The sequence below is a fragment of the Talpa occidentalis genome, unplaced genomic scaffold (assembly GCF_014898055.3).
Source record: "Talpa occidentalis isolate TD23 unplaced genomic scaffold, MPIMG_talOcc4v2.1 talOcc4.4, whole genome shotgun sequence".
NCBI lineage: Eukaryota > Metazoa > Chordata > Mammalia > Eulipotyphla > Talpidae > Talpa > Talpa occidentalis.
Window position 1 is genome coordinate 143,754,583 of NW_023604295.1, and position 21,283 is coordinate 143,775,865.

At 48.4% G+C, this 21,283-nt stretch overlaps 1 protein-coding gene across 5 annotated transcripts in view; it reads left to right on the forward strand.

Annotated features, from left to right (window-relative positions):
- The window catches only part of STOX2 (storkhead box 2), a 97,394-nt gene that overhangs the window by 62,865 nt on the left and 13,246 nt on the right, over positions 1-21,283 (forward strand). For 3 of the 5 annotated variants that reach the window (XM_037526491.2, XM_037526493.2, XM_054701071.1), the window contains exon 2: positions 20,720-20,872. In XM_037526491.2, the coding sequence (XP_037382388.1) occupies positions 20,720-20,872 (153 nt within the window). Of the gene's footprint in view, positions 1-7,375; positions 7,644-8,390; positions 8,511-20,719; positions 20,873-21,283 lie in introns of those variants that run through there. The other 2 variants (XM_037526492.2, XM_054701070.1) reach the window with 2 other exon arrangements.

The window sequence follows — 21,283 nt, forward strand, 5'->3', positions numbered from 1 at the left end:
ACAAGTAGCCAGTACCTACTACCTCGGACAGAGCGAATATCGACAATCATATAATCCCAGATAGCGAAAAAAAAATCTACTCCTTTCTCCCACTCATGATGGAGAGACAGAATCATGTTTTTATGATTTTTTCTAGTTCTATACATGCTTGATTAATGAAGCTGTATGAATCTGGCTGTGAACTGATGTGCAGAGATGACACTGAAGGTGTCAGTGGCTAAGGAGAAGTTTGTAATGACGAACGTGTAGGGGAGAGAAAAGCCCACATCATGGTTGGTGGTATGTGTTACGTCAACAGACATTGGACTGTTTTTGGTGCTCAGACCACTACTAAATATGTTCGAATTCTGGTCAGCAGGAGCAGAGCTAGAGGGGATTTAGGGGCCCGTAGGGAGTATATCAAGATGTCAGCTTAGTGGCACCTTGGAGGCCCCTCTGAACTTCCTGAAGGCCTAGTGGCTTTGCCCTTCTCCTGGGTCCTACTGGGGCTTGTAAGAAATTCAAGGGCAGCCCAGACCAGCCAAGTTCAGCTTCGTGATGGAAATGTTTGGTATTTCTTTACGTTACATTCCGTCTGGACTTAGTTTGCAGTAATTTTCCCCTCCTGTTCATCATTCGGGGGAGTGTGGTAAGACCTTCTTTTCATGCGTGTTTACGTTTCATTCCCCAGTTCAATGGCAGCACGTCGAGGTCAGAGGTTAGTTCTATAGTTAGGTCTCCTTTTTGAAAATATGGCAGCCTGTGCAACTTTCCTATTATTTTTTTTTCCTGATTCAATCTTACAGAGGAGGAACACAGCCCACAGAGAGGGTAGCGTGGCCATAATAAAATAAGCCAGTGATAAAGTAATTCAGTTTCTCAGCGCCTTGACCTTCTGACTAATTCCAGCTCAAAGAGCTGCAGGACTCAATATGGGATATCTTTAAAGCCACAGAAATACTGAGAAGTTCGAAAACTAATTGGGAAATTCCACTTTCAGGTGTATTTGCACATCTAGTTATTGCTTCTCAACTGGGGGGGTTGGGCCTGTGGGGGGTTTGCCTGCGGGGGTTGGCCCCGTGCTGCAGATGTGCCTAACCTCAGGGTGACTGTCTTGAGCCTCTTCCCAGAAGGTCGTTCACATGTAAATTCTGGAAAGTAATGTCAAATGGCAGTCCATGTAAACAAAGGCTTTTTTTTACTGCTAACACAAAAAGCAATATGTTTGAGTATAGTACACAGCTTGCGTGAACTTCGGGGTAACTCTAAAACAGAATCTTTTTTTCCTGCCTGTTGTGGGATTTTTAGGCTTTTTATCCGGCAGCGCTGTCACTGCACCATCACGACCCTCTGCAGTGGGAAACACTAAGCAGAAACGTCTGAAATATACCCGGGTCTGTTTTCATCCAGTGGCTGGAAACGAACTGTCAACAAGTTCAAATTCTATTGGAATAAAATTATGATGGATAAGGGTAACATCTCACTTTTCTTCACGTTCTCCCAGGGTTGTCTTGCTGTTTAATATTAAAACATCGAATTTAGACTCTGTCTTTTTAAGTGAAAACTCACAGTTTTTCTCACTTTATTTTCACCTTCTCCTCCCTTGTCTTCTTTGCACATAGATCAAAGGAACTGAGAGCAGCAAAGTCGTTCATAGTATAGAAAATTGGATTCCTCCCTAGTTAATTTATGATATCTTACTTACCCTTACAATATCTTACCCATAGTGCACCTGGGGATGCCTTTGAGTTTAATCTTCTTGACCTGCATTATCAGGGAGTAACAGGTGTCCGCTCTGAGAATCAGGGGGGGCCACGTGGACTTCTGCTCTGCTGTTAGCTCTTCGTAATGTTGCCCAAGTCACCTCCTCCACTGAGAGCCCAGGATTATCTTCCGTCAAACATACCATACTGATGACTTTCAGCTTCTCCCTTCATTCTAAAATGCCATTTTTTCTGTTCTTAATCCTGTGAGAATTGATCTGATGCAAGGGATTTTGAGAATTTTATTTTTTTTAAGATGTATTTATTTATGCATACATGAACTGGGGTACAGGACAGAGGTGTTGGGGGGGGGTGAGAGGATTCACCAGAGACAGAGTGGGGAGCAGAACAGGCAGATCTACTGAAACACACTGCTGAGGGGAGCAGCGGGCGAGACAGGAGAGGGCTGCTGTGCCATGTGGGTAGCTCCCTGGCCGGCCGGGGATCGAACTTGTGATGCAGCAGCTGCGGATTGCGTCATAAGTTGCGTCTTTGTGCCACCAGGGAGGCCCCTTTTGAGAATTTTAGCAAGTGACACGCATAGCTGCAGCCCCCACTCTGTGTTCAGGCCCTCTTCTCCAGCACTGGCGGCTACCAAGTGTACTTGCTTTTCAAATGCTTGGTTGCCTAGCCTCGCCTGTATTGCATCTGATGAACATTAAATGGAGTAGTTTCTTCTATCCTATCAAAAATACACTTAACTCGGTAAAGCTGGGCTCTCCAGGCATCGGAGACTTCAGAACTCACTGATTTGAAACCACTTCCCTTAAATTTTTAATTTGTGCCTTTTTACTTGCTTTCACGCCACCAGGAAAGTCCGATCTGTTAATGGTGCTCAGGGATTTCTGTTTTGAGGCTTTCTCCTCTTCCCTTTATTTCTTGGTTTCATACCCTACCCTGGACACTCACTGTTGCCAGCGCCAAGCTGTCACCATACACGGTCTTGGGAGAGATTCTGGGCAGCGGCGTCGGCCGTGCGTGATGCTCCGAGGGATGCCTTTCCCGTGGCTCCCTCACGTCCACGCTGGGAACCCGCCAGGCCCCGGGTGGAAGGGAGAGCCTGCCTCGCGTCCCTGCGCTGCCCTCTGCGCCTGTTCTCTGCGGGTCTGTCCAGGCTCTCCCAGAAGGCCTCTCCCTGCTCTCGGCGCCGGCTTCTCGTTGGATGCCCCCACGCTCCGTCGCCCGCCTGCACATTTGGCTTCGGGGCACCCCCTCCTCTGTAAAAACGCCAGGGCCTTGCCCCTGCGATCTGTCGCCCTTCAAAGTCTTATCTCTGCCCGACTCAGCTCCTGCCGGCCCGAGCAGGCCGCCGGCCCTTCTGCAGTACACGTGGCCTCTGGCCCCTGCTTTGCAGCCTGGGAAGACATCACGCTTCTCCGCTGCCTTCATTGTCCGTGTTGGGGGTCACCCGCCTGCCGCTCGGGGGGCTGCCCGGGGATTGCCATGCCTTCTTGGCATCTTTGTGTTTATGGTTTTCCGTCCCTCTCCGTGTGGAGTGACTCAGGCGTGGACGCACAGTCGAGAGCGGAGCTGTGATGTCTCCCTCTTCATGCAGACGTCCGCTGCACGCGGGCGGCCCCCGGGCCTGTGGGGTGACTCGGCTGGGCTGACCAGATCAGGGTCGCGCCAGTGCAGGACTGCTGCGCCCCGGGACTGTCCCCTCCACCATGGGCCAGTCTTGCAAAGGGGTGAGTCCTGGCATCACAGACGTCTGCGTGGGGCCGGGAGGGCAGAGCTCCCCGGGAGAAGCAACATCTGATGATATCTGCATAACTTCTGGCTCATGAGCTTATAAATCCTTGATTGGGCAGTGAGGTTGGTGGAGGGATCATGGCTTGTGTGTGCGGGGTGACCTGCCAGTGGCTCTGCCAAGTGCCAGGTGAGATTCATTGCAGATGTAAGCTGGACCATCTCATCCACTGAAGACTTTTCTTAATCTGACCTGCCCCCAACCCCTGTGGTCCCCCACTTCCCTCCCACCTTGGCTTTCTTCCTCTTTCCGGGTCAGGCACTGGTGCTCTCGGGGAGCACATGTGTGAACAGGTGTGCAAACTCGTGGAGTTTACGCTCTAACGTGTGTCCTGCCCACTCTGCTCTCCCGCCCTGATTCTGGGACCCAGCGGCGTTTCTCCCACAGCCTGGCTGCTTCAGCCCAGATTCTTTTCTCCTGGATTCTTAGGGGCACCCGCTGCCTGCTCTTCCCGCTGACAGAGACCGTCTTGTCCTGCTGGAGCTTTCACGTGCGGATTTCTCATCTCCTCGAGGGCATTATGACCTTCTTGAGGATGGCGACCATGCCGCGTATCCGTGAGAGAGTCCATGGACAGATGTGAGTCCTGTGTTGCCTAGCGACGTCAGGTGCTCGACAGGGCATGGGTCCGATGCGCTCCCAGCAGGACTGTCACCTGGCCCCAGGTGTGGCATAGGCCCTGTCATCTCGGTGTGTGTCCTACATGCTGCCATTTTCAGAAGTGTCCCCACCCCGAGCGACACAGCACAGGACAGCCCGCGCTCTGTGGACTGTTGTATTCATGTCCCCCTTCCCGCCCTCCCTGCAGGACGTCGCGGCAGGCACCCAATAGCTACTTTCAATAGAATTCAAGTTATTTGTCCTTCTCTGCTCAATCCGGTGCAGGAGCTCGAGCCTGTACACCCTTAGTCATCGACGCCTGTTCTACCACCTTGTGCAGCGTGACTGTTTCATCTCCTGCCAAGGACTCAGTCGAGTGCCAGGCACAGCCGCTGCCCACACTGCGTCAGCTGAGCAGATCACCTCCGTGATGTTCTGTATGATGTTTGTAAATCTTTACTGTAACACCAAAGCTGGTATTTAAAAGGAGCAAGAGGCATGGGGGAGGAGAGGGGCTGCCGATGACGTCTGCGCTGCTTCCTAAGCTCCTTTTGCCCCCAGAGACTGGCCCCTACAACAGCAGAGGGCCCGCACCTTGGTTCCTGCTGGAGCTCGTGGGCGTCCAACATCACGCTCACCTAGCAGCGCAGGGCAGCAGAGCGAGCTGCCCATAATGGGTTTGGGCCCATTGCACTCTGCGTGGCTATTAGTAAGAGTCTGCAGGTGGAGACCAAGGCCGTGTATTAGCGCTTAAGGGCCGGGCCAAGGCAGCTCTTAGGAAAGTTACCTAACCTGTGACTTGGCCTCACTGGCCTCGTGTGCTGAAGAAATTAATTAGCTCCCATTTAATGTAAGAATTAAGGTATAGGGCCTCCCTGGTTGCACAGCGGTTAAGTCAACGCTATCAAGCGATCACTAGCCACTGTAGCACGAGTTCGATCCCCGGCCAGGGAGCTGTCCACATGGCGCAGCAGACCTCTCCTGCCTTGCCCGCTGCTCCCCTCAGCAGTGTGTTTCAGTAGATCTGCCTGTTCTACTCCCCACTCTGCCTCTGGTCAACCTTCTCACTCTCCCTCCCCCCACATCTCTGGCCTACACCCCAGTTCTTGTAGGCATACATAAATAAAAATAAATCTTAAAAAAAACCCCAAAGACACTAAGGTATTGGATTTTGGGGTAAAATTTTCTTTCCAGTGGTGGTTTTATTATAAAAACTGAGAGGCAGTGTCTGTGGTCATGGAAAGCGCAGAGGCTGGAGCCTCTTGCTCCAGGTTCAAATCCTGCCTCTGCCATTGATCTCTTTTTAAAACAGAGAAAATAAAGTCTTACCGCGCTGGTCCTTATAGTGCTTAGATGAGTTTCTCTATGTGGGCCTAATAAGCTGCCATGTAAATGGAAACAAGCATGACTGGGTATAAGGAAACTGGAATATATTTTTATTTCTAGTTTTCTATCCCTTTTCTTTCCATATTTTTGAAAATTCACTTCTTTAACTTTTTCTCTCTCATGGAAGAAACCTGATTTTTTAGCTGTCGAGGGCGGTCCAGTGACCCAAAGATTCCACGGAGCCTCCTTAATTTCCAGGGCTGAGAAATCTCTATTCACATCTTACTTTTTAACACACTTCTTAGTTAGATGTCTGCATTCAGAGACTCATTCTTGCTGGCCCTAACTGAACCCAGCAGGATCGGGCTGACTTGGGTGGACTTAGGTGGGTTTGTGGCTGGTGAGAGGTGAGCAGCTCGGGTAGGAGACCTTGCAGCGGCCACGGGCCCAGTTCTAGGGGACGGGCATCACCCTGCAAGGGTTAGCGAACAGGAGCTCAGACACCATGCTGGAGGGAAGGTTGAGGCTGTACCGTTTCTCTGCAAGTTGAGATTTTTCTTACAGGTGCATGTGACTTGACTAAATGGCAGCCATGTGAGAACATTCTCTGGGGGTCGACAGTGTGACACAATAGCCAGAAACTCACCTTGATCTTAAACCATGTAAATTAGAAGCGGAACTAGGGAGATGGGCTGGGCTGTAGGGAGCCCCCAGCCGGGGGTGTCCTAAGTAGGCACCAAGGAGCAGAATCAGAGGGTGCAGGATGGGGAGAGTGTCAGGTGGTTGAAGGAGCTGAAGAAGTTCTCCTTAGCAATGCACGAACGAGGTATGGATCTTTCACCATCTAAATGTCTGAGTGTGCTCACCACTGCGGGTGGCTAGGGAGGAAATGGCTTGGAAGGTAAAGCTGGGTGATTATGTGTTGATATTGGATGAGTTTTACTTCTTTCTCAGGTTCCCGGGGGCAGAAGGGGAATCACTGTATGGGGTAGCAGAAGATACCAATTGGGTGAAACTGGGGGAGGGAAGGCCTTTGCTCAGGGGAGCACCCCTGCTTGGCTGAGGCCTGTGGCACTCCAAGAGGCTACATCACTGAGTCAAGAAAGGATGTGATTCCAGCCAGGTGAGGGAGGAAGGTGTTTGAGCCCTGGGGTCCCCTGACTCAGCCTCTCGGATGGTCTCACCGAGGGCTCCGTTACATTCCTGTGCTTTTTCCCAGCCCTGGGTGCTGCCCACTCTGAGTGCCACTGTCTTCACCTCTGCATTCGAGGAGAGGCGTGGGAGCGCTGGCTGTGCAGACCGCCCTGCTCCCCAGCCCATGCCGTCTGAGTGGGGGATGCTCCTCAGTGGAGACAGCGGGAGGAGCCTGTCTTGGAGCGCCTCTGAGCTGGGGGTGTGGGCAGTGTTGCCACTCATGCAGTGCCCTTATTTCTTGCTCCATCCTGTCGTCTCGGACTCCATCTTTCAATGGTTTAACGTGATCGCGCTGTTCCCAGCCTTTGGCCTTGTGAGAGGTTGACGTGTTGCTGCTTGTACTGGAAATAGAGATGCATCACGGGCTGATGGCTCAGCTGAAACAAGCTCCCTGGGGTGTGCGCGTGTGCACATGCATGTGCATGGACATCAAGAGGTGCACACATGTGTGCATGAGTTCTGCAGCCTGGGGGTGAGTGTGAGACCCAGGGCAGACGGCGCGGAGAAAGGGACATGTTTACCCAGCTATGTCATTGATTTTTTTTGCCTTACCGATCTCAGATACAAAAATGAAAAGGAAAAAAAAAAAAAAAAAAAAAAAAGCTAAAGAGGCAGCGGCAGCAGCGCTGTAAAACCCTCTGAGTCCTCACGCCCGTGCGGTTTCAGTTGTGCCGTGAGCTCAGGAGCTGTCACGCTGAGGGTGAGTTCCTGACACAGTGACCTCATTCCTGACGCCGCCTTAATCACCAGCAGCAGAAGCTGCGCTGGCGGATGGATGGGCGGGCGCTTGCCTTTGCTGCAAGCCTGCCGGGGATGTGTCCGGGATGAGCCCCAGGCTTGCCGCGACTTGCCGGGCACCGGGAATTTATGACAAATTGCTCACTGCAGCTAAACTTTGATCCAGTGTGCAGTAGAGCCGCCTGTTACACAGGAGGGAGCTTCGTCCTTCATCACAATGAAAAGCCAGCCTTAAAAACAAAAACAAAAACAAAAAGCAGAGAGAGAGAGAATGTGTCAGGTTGATAATGACGGTGAGTATATGACGTGAGGTCCATTTCAGTGTGTGTTTCTCTTCCTTCAAGCGGCTGGAGGTATGTGCCCTTTTTCCTGTTTTAATGGCTGAAAAAAAATAGGAGTCGGTGCTAATGCATGCCCAGGGGACTGGGGCTCCCCGAGAGAGGGCTGTGTCGGTAGCCCCGGGGATCGGGGTGCATCTCCACACTGCACAGACAAAGGAGCTGCACAGACAGACGGAGGCTGTAGCTTTTCCTGGCGCGATGACTCATTTCAGCTCACAAAGGATTCTGGGCAGGGAGTGAGAAGTCAGGTTGGCTGATCCGTCCCTATGACTTCACTTTGCAGAGAACAAGGCAGAAGCCGGTGACACTGCAGATTCCCAAGGCACTGCAGCGGGATGCTGGCTCAGTGCTAGTGGCCGTGATGGAGGGGACAGGCGTGGGACAGGGGGACAGGGGTCCAGCTCTTCCATGCAAATAGGATATAAAGATCCCCCCCCCCACCAAGTCATTACCAGCAAGTACATTGAAAGAGCCTTTTTAAGGTGATTTTGGCAGCCTTTGAATCAAACTTGTACCAGGACCTCAAGCCCTGAATTGTCAGAAGAGCTGAGAGGTCTGAACTGATATTTTTTTTTTTAGGTAGATCTGCCCAGGTAAGATCTACCAGATGCCTGTTGGGTGCCACGTGCCCTCAGTAGCCAGTCTGAAATGCTCGTTCTGGATGATGACTCGAAAGTTTACTCTTTCTTCTTATTCCAGATTCTAGGACGTCCATTTCTGTTACTGGCTCCTTCTTGCGCCTGGATGCAGCCCCCTAGCATGCACCAGGTTTTAGCATCAAAGCTGCGTGGGGGATGGAGCCAGTCCAGAAAGGGTCAGGTAGGTTCCCCTGCTTTTCTTTCAAGACTTGTTATATGCAAAGAAATATGCTCAAATGTCTGCCACCCTGTCGGGAAGGGGGCGCTGTCCTGTGAAGGTGATCGTGTTCGGATCCTCCTGCAGCCTCAGCCGTAGGCAGCCCAAGAGACCTAGCTGGTGTCCACCTGGTGACCTGCCAGCCTCGGTCACCCCAGTGTGTCACATCAGCGCTGAAACCTCCCACAGCTTAGGATTCACGAGAGAAATAATTCAACTGCTCCAGACTTCCAGCAGCTTTCACTCCTCTGATGGAAGCATTTGAAATATTTCCTTCTCAATTGATACAGTCCCTGATATTTTGTGTGTTCGTTGCCATGTTAACCTACGTGAGTGTCCTGAAATCCAAGAAAGCCTGACTTATATGCTCAGGGGCCATTTCCAATACTAGCGTCGTGTTGAGGCTGCTATAGAGTACGGAGGAAGCAGGCGTATTTATCATACTCTGCTGGAGGACGCGCATCATTACAAGGCTGCTTTCTTACAACATCCGTGGGCTGCTCACACAAGCGCTGATGGTTTTTTTTAAAATAGTGAGATGGTAAAATTTGGTCCTCCAAAGCCCATTACATGCTGCATTTCCGAAGTGAAACTTGGCAAATCTGAAAGCATGGATTTACCACCTCATCAAATTGATAACTCAAGTACCATTTTACTAAAGATATTTTGGAGAGTGTTAAATCCCACATGTCATTTGTAATAATAATTAGACCATTTTGAAATAGTGTAGACTCTGCTAGACGCCCCGCTCTGCTCTCATCTCCATCCCCCTAGCTCACTCTCCACCAAAGGACAAAAAAGTTTGTTTCTTTTTGTCATGATCAAAAAGATGTCTTTCCTTTGTGCATCTGTAATGCAAATTTGAGGGTGTTGAGTCCATTTTAAATGATGTTTGGTCCGGGAAAGCACAAGCATAGTGTTCTGAGACTACAATTATATAATGCCCCCCTCACCCCCACAAGTCTTCTCATCCTTAAAGACCCTCTTCAAAGTCTCAAAATTTTCTCTGGTTCTTCCAACAGGTCATTTCTTAGTTCTGTTAAAGAACCTGTCTCTATCTGTCTGTCTATCTAGCAATCTATTTTTTAAAATGATTTATTTATTTATTTATACAAGAACCAGGGTACAGGCCAGAGGTGTGGAAGGGTGAGAGGATTCACCAGAGACAGAGTGGGGAACAGAACAGGCAGACTGACAAAATACACTGCTGAGGGGAGCAGTGGGTGTGACAGGAGAGGTCTGCTCACCTATCTAGCTCTCTATTATCTATCTATCTATCTATCTATCTATCTATCTATCTATCTATCTAGCTGTTATCTATCTATATTTATCCATCATTTATCTATTATCTATACCTCTCTACTTAGACACATACGTACATACTTATGTGGATATAGAGAGATTATAAATTCATAAATTCCTCTTATGGAGTGAATTTGTTACTCACTTAGGTATTGTTCTGTCTCTTCAAGGATATTTTAAGGAGTAATTTGAATATTTTATAATTGCTTGTATTTTCACACATTTATATCATATTTCCCCACCTGAATTATTAGCTCACTGAAGGCGGGAATCAAGATTTATGCCACGCATTTCCCTATATATGGAAACTACTTGCCAGATAGTTAATTAAAAAGAGAGACAATCCCCCCCAACAGGTGTAGTCCCCATAATGTAAAACATCTATAAATAAAATAAATAAAATGATAAATAGTAAAGGATTAAAAAAAAGAAAAAATATCTAGGAAGATGTCTCATGAAGGAAAAAGAAATACAGAGACAATTTATAAGAGTGTTCATTTGTCATAAAGGGTGAGAATGATCTGTCTGGGGAGTCTCCCCAGGGTGGTGAATGCTGGGTGAGGCAGGAGTTACACGATGATCTTTAGAATGGTTGTCTTGACCTTGGGGTTATAGGCCATGCCTTGCTCTGCCTGCAGAGGGTTGTTAAGGACAAAGTGACAGTGAAGCCCTTAACTAAGGCTGTGGTTATGGCTTTCTTGATGAGGAAGAGTGACACCCCCGGACAAGCCATCCTTAAGTAAGGAGGAGGCTAAACTCTGTGAGTTTGTGCGGCATTTACTTTCTCCACTCCTATAGGACATTTTCCTTAAGAGATCCATCCCAGGTTCCAAAGGGAATTCGTACATTCCTGGTATCGCTGACATTTAGTGCTAAGAGTCCTTAGTTAAGCGAGAGGTTTACCATCCCTTTCTTAGGTAAAAGACTGGCGGAAGTGTGAAATGGGCCTGTTTTCTTTGGCGTCTGTCTGCATGCTGCTTGCCAGCTCATGCCCTCTCCTCGAAGCCCCATGGACCTTCAGGCTATTCTCTCCCGGCCCACTGATGGATCCAAATGCTATATGTTGTAATTTGGGGACTATACATTTTAACTATGCTGCCCTTCCCCCACCAGAATATTCCAGACTCTCAGTGTGTGCATTGCCAACTAAGAAACAGGAAGAAAACAATCCAGTTGAATTGCTTCCTGCTCTTGTAAGGAAGACCCTGGCCCTCCTAGCTGTCCCACGGGTGTCTGCTAGTTTTTAAAAGGTCTTCTCTTCAGGACCAAACAATCTTCCTATTGGTAGAAATGTAAGCATTATAAAAAGAATAAGTGGAGTACATTTACATCTGCTTGGGGGAAGATCTTTTTCACAGTATTTCTTAAATATTTATTAGGTGTCGGAGACAGTCAAAGGCATTCAACACCCATTATCACATTTAATCCCCTCAATGTCTCAACGAGGTCAGCATCACTATGTGCGCTGTGCAAAAGAAGAAATGGAGGGGCCTCCCTGGTGGCACAAGGGGTTAAGTGTCAGCACAATGGAGCTATCCGCAGCCTCTGCAGCACGAGTTTGATTCTTGGCCAGGGAGCTACCCACATGGCGCAGCAGACCTCTCCTGTCTTGCCTGCTGCTCCCCTCAGCAGTGTGTTTCAGTAGGTCTGCCTGTTCTGCTCCCCACTGTCTCTGGTGAATCCTCTCACCCCCCGCACCTCTAGCCTGTACCCCAGCTCTTGTATGCATAAATAAATAAATCTTTTTTTTAAAAAAAGAAGAAATGGAGACTCCAAAAACTAAATAATTTGCCCCAAATGGCATGACTAGAGAAGAGCATAACCAGACTCTGAAGCTAAATTTCTGACTATGAAGGCCAGACCTTTACAGCTTGACGTCATGCCCAACCTCGGAGAGAATGTGGGATCGGGGACGGTGAGTGGGAGTTTGTGGGTATATTCTGGTCTCTGTGTTCATGATCTCTCTAAAGTCTTGGGCAATTCTTTCGTAGCAGCCTCCGTGGAAGTTGGAAGAGGCGATGGTGTTCTGTTGCTGGAGAGTTGGGAGCCGCCCTATGGTGTGATTTTGTTGTAATTTGGGGACTGTCAGCACATGCATATTTGGATTGTATTTAATTAGGGCTTCTTGGTCTCTTCCCAGTGTACTGTGTAGAAACCGGTCACAGTCGCGCTGTGATACCTAAACTGATAAAAGCAAAGAATTCAAAGGTTGAGAAACAGCTTTGGTGATTCTAACTCAGGAAGGGTGGAAGAGAATGATCCTGGAGATCTGAGATAGATGCATTCAAGTAGAGCTGAGAAATACCATGGACAGAAATTGCAGCAGCTGTTAGGCTGGGTTCTGATAGAGTGAGATGGAAGATAAGCACATGATGACTTCATGTTTAGATTCTGTCCTGTGTGACACACTTAAAATAAAGAAACGGAAGACACTATTACATAGGACAGACCCTGCTTCCCAGGTGTCTTACAGATTGCATGACACCTGAGAGATCTCATTCATTGTTGTCAACCAGAACTGGTATTTCATAATTATTTTATTCCTGGTGGTAAATGACTTTTGCTTAGTCTTGTTGAAGAACTGGAGAGCAAGGTGGCAGCTAGTAATGGAAACAACTTGGCTACCTGCCTTGTCGATATGTGTGCTGTCTGTTTATTCAACAAACAGTGGCATGCCTGTGCTACGATCAGCTCGCTGCTAGGTTTTATTCCATCATGCTAAACATATATCGCACTTGGGTGATTATGTGGAGCCATAGCTATGGTTTGAATTACTGAAGCACAGAATTGGCCTGATAGCTCATTCTTCCCAACCTAACTTTTCTCCTGCATCTGTATTGCAAATAGCAGAATGACCCAAACGTATTGGCTGTTCATGATTAGGGAAGCAGTCAGCGCTCATCGTTGGCGAGGGTGAAGACAGCTTCTGGCTAGGGAGTGCTCACTCATCACTGTCCATTGATTGCCCTTTGCTGCCTGGTTCTCCACCCTTTCTGGCTTATTTTATGCCCATTATTCATCAGTTGTTACATCTCAGTAACGAGAGTGATGGTTCATATGACTAGTGAAAGCTTGAGGACCAGGGAAGCTGATGAGTGTTTTGTATAAGCCATTGAACCAATTGGTTTATCATTTCACTCAGCTGCATCTCTATATTACATAGGTTGATCAGTAGAAAGATGCGGGTGTAAGGTGGATGGTCACCCATTGTGTGTGCCATGGCCACCCTGGCTGCTGCTGGACTCTATTCTCATTGTAGAAACTTTCTAGTGAGTCACAGCTGAAGGACACCACCAACTTTATTAGTGGGAGCCTCTTATTTATGTTCTCTTTTGAACAAAAACAATTTATTTGAATAACTTAGGAATTGAACTTTCTTTTGATCTCCATCAACTGTTGAAATGAAGCACTAGGAAACTGTAGAAGAGTGGTTAGAGAATTTTGAAAAGTAAAATTCCTTTTTCTTCCATCTAATTTCCTCTCATCAACTATTGTCACGAGGGCTCAGCCTTGCTTTTCTGAAATCAGTGGCATTTAAACGAAACATACAGTCAACTGGTAAGTGTGCCTTTTTCAATGCCAGTTTTCTTTTAAATTTCAGATGCAAATATTTGAAAGTCAAGTATAGTAATTTGGTTTCAAAGGAAAGCTGCTTAAAATGTAGCCGTGTGGGGGTTAATCGGAGCTGCAAGTTCCACTCTCCTGTAAGGGCTTCGCTCTCTGCAAAAGGCTGTAGCGGAAGGGGATTGTGTTTTCTTAAGAACAACTTTTGAAAAAGCATTATAGCAACTCTCTGTGAAAGAACCAAACAGCACTTATACATAAAATTGAGGTTAATAAATTGCACTAAATTGTGAAACATAAGATTTGCCTGATGCCCTGCACCAGAGCAGTAGTAGTTCCTTAACCTCAGAGACCTTCTGGTTTCCCCAAGTCCGGGGGCTTTTCAGATAAAACTTGGAGTGTGAGTGGTCCACGACTAGTTGATTGAAAGGAATGGTTGTATTGTCGCTGTGCCCACTGTACATTTTACAGGCATGTTGAACCATTTTTATGAGTCACAGTATCTACTGCATGTGGTAATTTTATTGGCATCTATAATGTTAACATTCGTGTTAATTTTGGCAGAACAGAGAACAAAAATAGGCATACTTTAGTCCTGAGTAACAAAGCTGAGCGAGACTCTCAATTAGAGTAAATTCTGAAGCCTTTATTATCAGGGAAGAAAATTAATAGCCAATACATTTTGCTATTCTTTTTGAATTAAAGTCTGCTCTTTCAGATCAGATGAGAATTAAAGTAGTTTCTCCAGCAAGTTGGAAGTGGAGCTAGGCACGAATCCTTTATCATGCTTTTATGCCAGAATTCTGCTGTGTTGATGTAGAATCATACAATTTGAGAGCCTGAAGGAATCTTTGAAACCATTTCATCCAAACCCTCATTTTACAGATGAGGACACAGACACAGTTTGGGTAATTGTATTTTGTGATAAGAGTCTGAACACTTATCAAAATATCTTGTGCATAGATTTTTTTTGTATTGGAAATTTCCCAATTACAAATTAGTAGAGTTTCAGAACTGCATTTGTAAGTTGGTTGCTTTGGTTACAGAATCAAATAGGGGCAGAGGTAAACTCTTCAACCCAGAGTCCAGATTAAATTGACATTTACAGTAAAAAGTCATATTTGAAAATAAACGGGCAAACAGGATCATTCAAGGGGAATGTGGTGTTTGAAAAACACAGACTTATTTAAAGAAGGCGAAGACAGAAGAAGGGCTTGAGGGTACTTTCAAGGTTGTAGTTGATGCTGTGACTTAGCCAAAGGACATGCTGGCTTTCCTCTTCTCGGGCACTTGTATGAAAATGGGTACTTTAAGATGAAAGAAAACAGATTTATGTTTGTTTTGCTGGCAGGTGTCTTTGGAAAGCTCCTGCTGGCATCTGGGAAGGATGAATGTAGATTGTCACAAAAGTCACATCTTCTGAGGGAATTTTATCATCGTCCCTCGTAGGCCAAGGCTGGGGAGGACAGAGAACCTAAGTTAATGACTGAAAATCAGTGGCCTTCATATAGGACAGTGCTTTATTACAGTCCTTTTTGGGGGGGCCACAAATAGAACCAAGATAGGAACCTTTTGGGAATTCAAGACCCTTGAAGGTATTGGGTATAAAATAGACCCTCAACTATTTCTTTTGATTTTTTTTTAAGATTTATTTATTTATACAAGAACTGGGGGTACAGGCCAGATGTGTGGGAGGGTGAGAGGATTCACCAGAGACAGAGTGGGGAACAGAACAGGCAGACTGACGAAATACACTGCTGAGGGGAGCAGCGGGTGGGACAGGAGAGGTCTGCTGCGCCATGTGGCCTTCTTGCCAGCCAGCTGGGATTGAACCTGCTCTGCAGAGGCTGCGGACAGCTTCACAGTGCAGCACTCAACTGCCTGCGCCACCAGGGAGGCCCCAGTCCTTTTTGGGGGCCCACAAATAGAACCAAGATAGGAACCATTTGGGAACTCAAGACCTTTGAAGGTATTGGGTATAAAATAGACCCTCAACTATTTCTTTTGAAAAGAGAATTATGTGAGAATTTTTGAGAAATAATTCCAGCAAAAGGAATTGACCAAAAATTGGAAGGAAAACAAATAAAGGACTTAAATGGTAAATGTGTGTGTGTGATAAAGGTCTCTCTGAGAAGAAGGTGTTGTAGACAGGAAGAGTCGATATATCGATGGCTTCTGCCTGTCCTTCTGGATCCTCCTCATCACTTGCCTTGGTCCCCCCAAAAAGGACTGTAATAAAGCACTGTCCTATATGAAGGCCATTTATTTTCAGTCTTTAAATTAAGTTCTCTGTCCTCCCCAGCCTTGGCTTATGAGGGATGACAGTAAAACTCCCTAAGAAGATGTGAGGACGGCACAGGAGGGATTTTCTAACACAAATAATGTCCTGTGAGCCTCTGTACAAACACATGCAGTGGTTCTCAATCAATATCAAGAATGAGATCTGAGCCCCTGGTCAACCAGGATGCATCTCTTCCTCGTCTCCCTTGTCTTGGCCTCCTCACACCAGCCTGCCCCAGCTGTGCTGAATGCCCCGTCCCCGCAGGCTCAGCCTCTCTGCTCTCCACTTCTCTCTCTCTGCATCTTCCGTAGAGTCTCCATCCTCCACTCCCCTCATCACCACCAGGCAAATTTACCTCTCTCCTCATGTTTCTCAGTGGTGAAAACAATATCCAAATGTTCACAGAAATATTTGAAATACAATGGCACATGTTCTTAAAATCGAGAAGTTTACATACCGCGTATTATTTTCATGTGTTCTCCCTCTTTAAATGCACTTAGAAGTTTACTGCCCGCTTACTCTGTCCAAGGCGCTGTGCTTGGTTTATCTGGATCACCACGGGCTTGACCATAATCTGTGAGGACTGCACTTCAGTAGATGTTTGTAAGAAGATAAAGCTGAAATGAAATCTCTTTACCCCTTCTTTTTGGAACAGTGGGACAGAATTATAGCAGTTTAGAAAGAATTTGTAGGCCACAAAGTAGCGATGAGCTTTTAGCAGAGTGGGCTTTATGAATGTGCTTACAACTAATTCTGAAGACAGAAAATGCCATCCCCCAAATTATACAGTTGCAAATCATAGTTGTGCAAACTGTGGTAGTTTCTGTAGATTATGGTGACCAGCAGTATTTTAGCAGTTCTTACATTCCCAGTGTTCTTCTTGGACCATAAATGCGGTCCAGTTGTTGGAAGAATGTTGAGCAGCGTATTTCAAGAGTGAGTAGTTGGCTTGTTAAGCAGCCCTGATAGGACAACCACAGAAAATCATGGTAAATTTGACTCGTGTATGCAGTGTTGAGCGCTACCCACAGCACTCCTTTAATAATGATCTTAAATGCACACGTTAGACCTCACTTGATATATAATTACTTTTCTGTGATAACTGCTATGTTTGGGGGATCATTCATGAAGTTCATAGAGGGAGTCTTAGAAATTGCCTGGTTAAATATATTTGGTCTCATTAATTTTTTGGTTTGTTTTGCAATTACTTAGCAAAAAATAGGAATGAAATCACAGCCTTTTAAAATACCTTGAGAAACTCCTTAGATATTAATGTTGTAAGTGAATGTCCTTTTGCTCAGCACACATCTGTTGGGTGTCTAGGTAAGTCCTGCATTGTTCTGGGCACCGGGGGTGAGAGAGAGAGAGAGAGAGTGCCTCCCCAAACCATGTTGGATTAGGTGGTCAGGGAAGGGCTCCCTGTAAATGGAACCCTATAAAAGAAGTTTGCCCCATGGAGGCCTGTGTGGGGAGCATCATGGCAGGGGGAGACAATTGCAAAGGCCCTGAGCTGAGAAAAAGCTTGGTGTATTCAAAGAATAGCAGGTTGTGGGCATGTAGGAGAAGAGGATGGCTGGGGGGTATAGGGGCAGGAATGGCCACTGAGCAGGGTTTCTAGGATCCCATGCAGATCGGGTAAGGGAGGAGTTCTGGAGCCCTCAGGGGTTTTGCAGGTCTTTTATTGGGGTTCACTGGGCATATGGCAGGCAGGGGTGCTGGGGGGGGCGGGAGGCTGGCAGGCCTCCCAGCCCCCAGCAGATCTTCACTCTGGGCTTTCCGGCTTTCTCTCAGCTTCTGCTTCTCTTACTTCTCTCTCGGCTTCTCTTTTGGCTTTTGCTGGCATCTCCATGACGCTGCCCTTAAAAGCACGGTCTCAGCCCAGGTGAATCCCATCTACCTATGCCCACACCCTACTCCAGGTGCCGCCATCAGGCATGCATTCAGCGCCACAAGGATCCATCATCTATCCATCATCTATATAAAGGCCTGACATTTTTCCTTACCCTACAGGGGTATAGTCCCTGAGGTGGGTGTATGGGCTCAGACCTGAGATTGCTGGGGTCTCCTTCCAGCTGCAGTCGGTAGTCCCAGTAGGACTTTGTGCAGGGAAAGGGCATGTTTTATGTTTTTCTAAGAAAACCTGCCTGCTCTGGTGAGGGCGTGGGGGGGGGGGGCAGCGGGGCAAGCCCAGAGCCATGAAGCCATTCCATGGGGCCCGGGAGCGTGATGGTGGCTGGTAGAAGGGGAGAGCTGGAGGGAAACATCCAGCAAGCTTGGGTGTGGAGTAGACTGGATTGCCGATGGGACCGGGGAGTGGCAGGGAGGCGACAATAATTGATGACAGTGCAATATAAAAATGAGATAATGCGGCGATCGCCACTTAGCGCGTGGGAATTCCATTTCATTCCATATCCTGAGTTAAAAGTTATTGCACAGATTCATTATTACAGTGACACTGAGTTTTTCTCTTTTTAAGCAAATGCAATTCAGACTTACAGCTGCTGCCTCTTCTTTCTTAGCTGTAATGAATGAAAAGAAATTAACTTAGTAGATGGTTGTGAAAGGAAACAATTTCAGCTGAAAACAAAAGGACGGGCGTGACCTACACTAAAGTAGTTAATTTTGCTGATGGTCATTTGTTTTTTACAAATGACCTCTTGTGACTTGTACAAAGGTAGAAAATAGTCACATCTGCAGCTCTAAAGACTCATATTTAGTGTTGGTGTATCTTCAGACTTCTGATAAATTCTTAATTACAATAGACAGATTTTAGAAGGTGTGCGCCTCCCCAGTGGATCCCAAGTCCAGAGCCCCTGAAACATTTGTCTCCTACTGCCAGCTCCCTCCACATTCCTATCCATCCGAGTTTTCAATTCATTCCAGGTGACTTTGAGGTCAACTTGAGTAGCCTAGCCTCAAAGCCCTTGGTCCTCTGCTGTCGAGGAGAGTGGGACAGAGGGAACACGGGACTGTGGCCGAGCTACAGGGATACTATGGAAGGGGACAGTTGAACCAATGGGACTTCAAACTCCCACCTCTCCTGCTTCCTGCCACCACCGCTAGCTCATATTCTACACATGAGGCTTTAGGATAAGATGCTGTTGAAATTAAGGGCACAACAGGTTTTTTGTTCTTAAGATGTAAATCCACTAAACAGAAGCAAGTGCTGTCAAGTGTGAGTCACCAATATGAATGGACCGTCACTGGCCGGGGAGGGAAATTCACATCCCACTGACAGCCCCATGATCCACGTTTGTCTCCTACCCACATCCAACCTAACCAATGTCAGCCAGAATCTCAGAGAACTTCTCTGTCAGTTACACAGCTCATCCTCGCAGAGCTGTACGTTAGACTGGCTGCCGGATCCTGGTGATGTTCACCTCCACCAGCCATCTTCTGCTCTGGGTGTGGGTCCTTCCCCCTGGCGCCCACCCCTCCCTGCCACTGGAGAGTGACTTACTCTCCCCTGACCCATCTTTCAGAGAACAGAGCCACCACGGAGCGGACCGGAGCCCCCAGTGATGCAGGAGAGAGGGGAGCATTAACCTGAGCTGGGCCTGGCTGAGGGGGCAGAGGTTGAGCCTTTGGCACGAGGCCCCACTGCTTTACCTGTTAGATTTACCCCAGTTCACCTGGTGGTTTCCATAAAGCCCGCTTTCATCCATGAAGCCTCTTCTCACCCAGACCACCAGAGCAGGGTTCCAGCGCTTCCCTAGAGCCTCTGGAGAACCAAACAAATTAGGGGTTGGGGCCAGACACAGCACCCCGTCCTTGAGGAGGCCGGGCCCCCCAGAGCACCCAGACATCTTCTGGGGGGGCTCTGCTGAGTGCCACAGGCTGCCCTGTGCCCCGTTCAAGCCAGCTGTGGCCCCGTATCGCGAGAGAAAGCCCGGCTGACGGAGCCCAGGGGAGACTAGGCTGAAGCTGATGGGTATTTCTACTCGGCTGCCGGGGCTTCTCCCTTGTTCTGTAGGACCTTTGTCAAAGTGAACCCTTACAGAACCCCAAAGTATGGAACAGGGGACCCGGGTGTCGGCAGCCAACTTTCCTCTCCTCTGCTGGAGACACCCCTGCCTTCCGGGGAACCTCCCCTGGGATTCTAGGAATCCTGGGCCATAACTTGCCAGTGACTGCACCCTGGACGCCCGGAGTGCAGGGCAAAGGCAGGTGGCGCAGGGAACACCTCCTGGGTGCTGGGCAGCTGCCCCTCACCGCGGAGTCTGCCCCCCTTCCTACCGCCAGTGCCCTGCAGGTGCAGGGCGAGGCCATCCCAGCAGCACAGTTGTCCCCACCCCTGCCCGCACCCAGCGCATCCTCACCCCTATTTCCAAAACCCACCCGACTCTGTTGCTGCTCCGGCTCCAGCACCTGCGCCTCATGCTGGGGGAGAGGGAGGGGCTTGGGCGCAGCTCTCCCTCGCGCTGCCCCTGCACACCTGTCCCCCTCTGCCTACACCCCAGAAATCGCTGGTGAGCCGGTCCCGTTACCCTTCCCCGCCACTGCACCCCCACCACTCTAGCCCTAGATTTGGGATTCCTCCCCCAAAATTGGCTCACTGCCCTGTCTCAGCCCCCTTCACCCCAAGGTGCTGCGGCGCCCCCTGCTCCGGCTGCTCTCTGCGCCGAGTGGACATCGCCCGCCTGTCCCTCCACTGACATGGGCACGCCTGAGGTGGGAGGGGCCCCACCTTCCATCTCCAGAAAGGGCCCCCAACCTTTGCAAGCAGGAACCCTTCACCCGCCACAAACGCACTTGACCAGAGGTGCGTGGCCGCTAGTACTTGAATCAGCGCCGAGTTGATAATCACAGAAACCATTTTCGAAAGCCGCGTGGTTACAAGCCTTTTGGGCATCACTGGGGCGTCTTTCCACCGAGGGGACTTGGCCCGATAGTGACTGACGTCGGGGTGTTGCCTTCCTCATGGGGACTCGGTGAGGGTGGGGCGGGGTGCGCATGCCTGAAGGTGTGTGAGACCGATGGCTGCGTCTTTTAATGAGCTGCTCACTTGGAAATTGTCTTTCGGCAGGTGATGTATCACCCATCAGTATGTCTCCCATCAGTCAGTCCCAGTTTATTCCACTCGGGGAGATCCTGTGCTTGGCCATCTCAGCAATGAACTCGGCGAGAAAGCCTGTCACCCAGGAGGCGCTGATGGAGCACCTGACCACGTGTTTCCCAGGTAACCGGAGCTAGAACTTTCCAAATGTCGGCTGCTCGCGGCACTGGGGCTCAAATGCACAGTTCTCCCATGCTTAAGATAGGACAGAAACCAGTTCTTGACCAGAACCAACCAGAAGTTTGTCTTAGTGCTCTGGTCAGAAATGAAGCACCTGTGTTGCTTCAAAAATAACTTGCCTCCTTCCGCTGTGACACTTTTTTAATTGGCACCGAGAAAAAGAAATTCAGTCAGGATCATGGAGAATTCTGGCAAAGACTACCAAGATGCCATCCAGCTGTTGCAGCTCTACCTTCTTTAAACCCATCAACATAACTATTCCTGGGAGCCTGTGGGAGAATGTTGGTCCCGAGGGAGCAGGGACAGAGCGTCGTGTCAGAACTAACCCTGGCTTGCGTGCTGTGGCATGTCTGG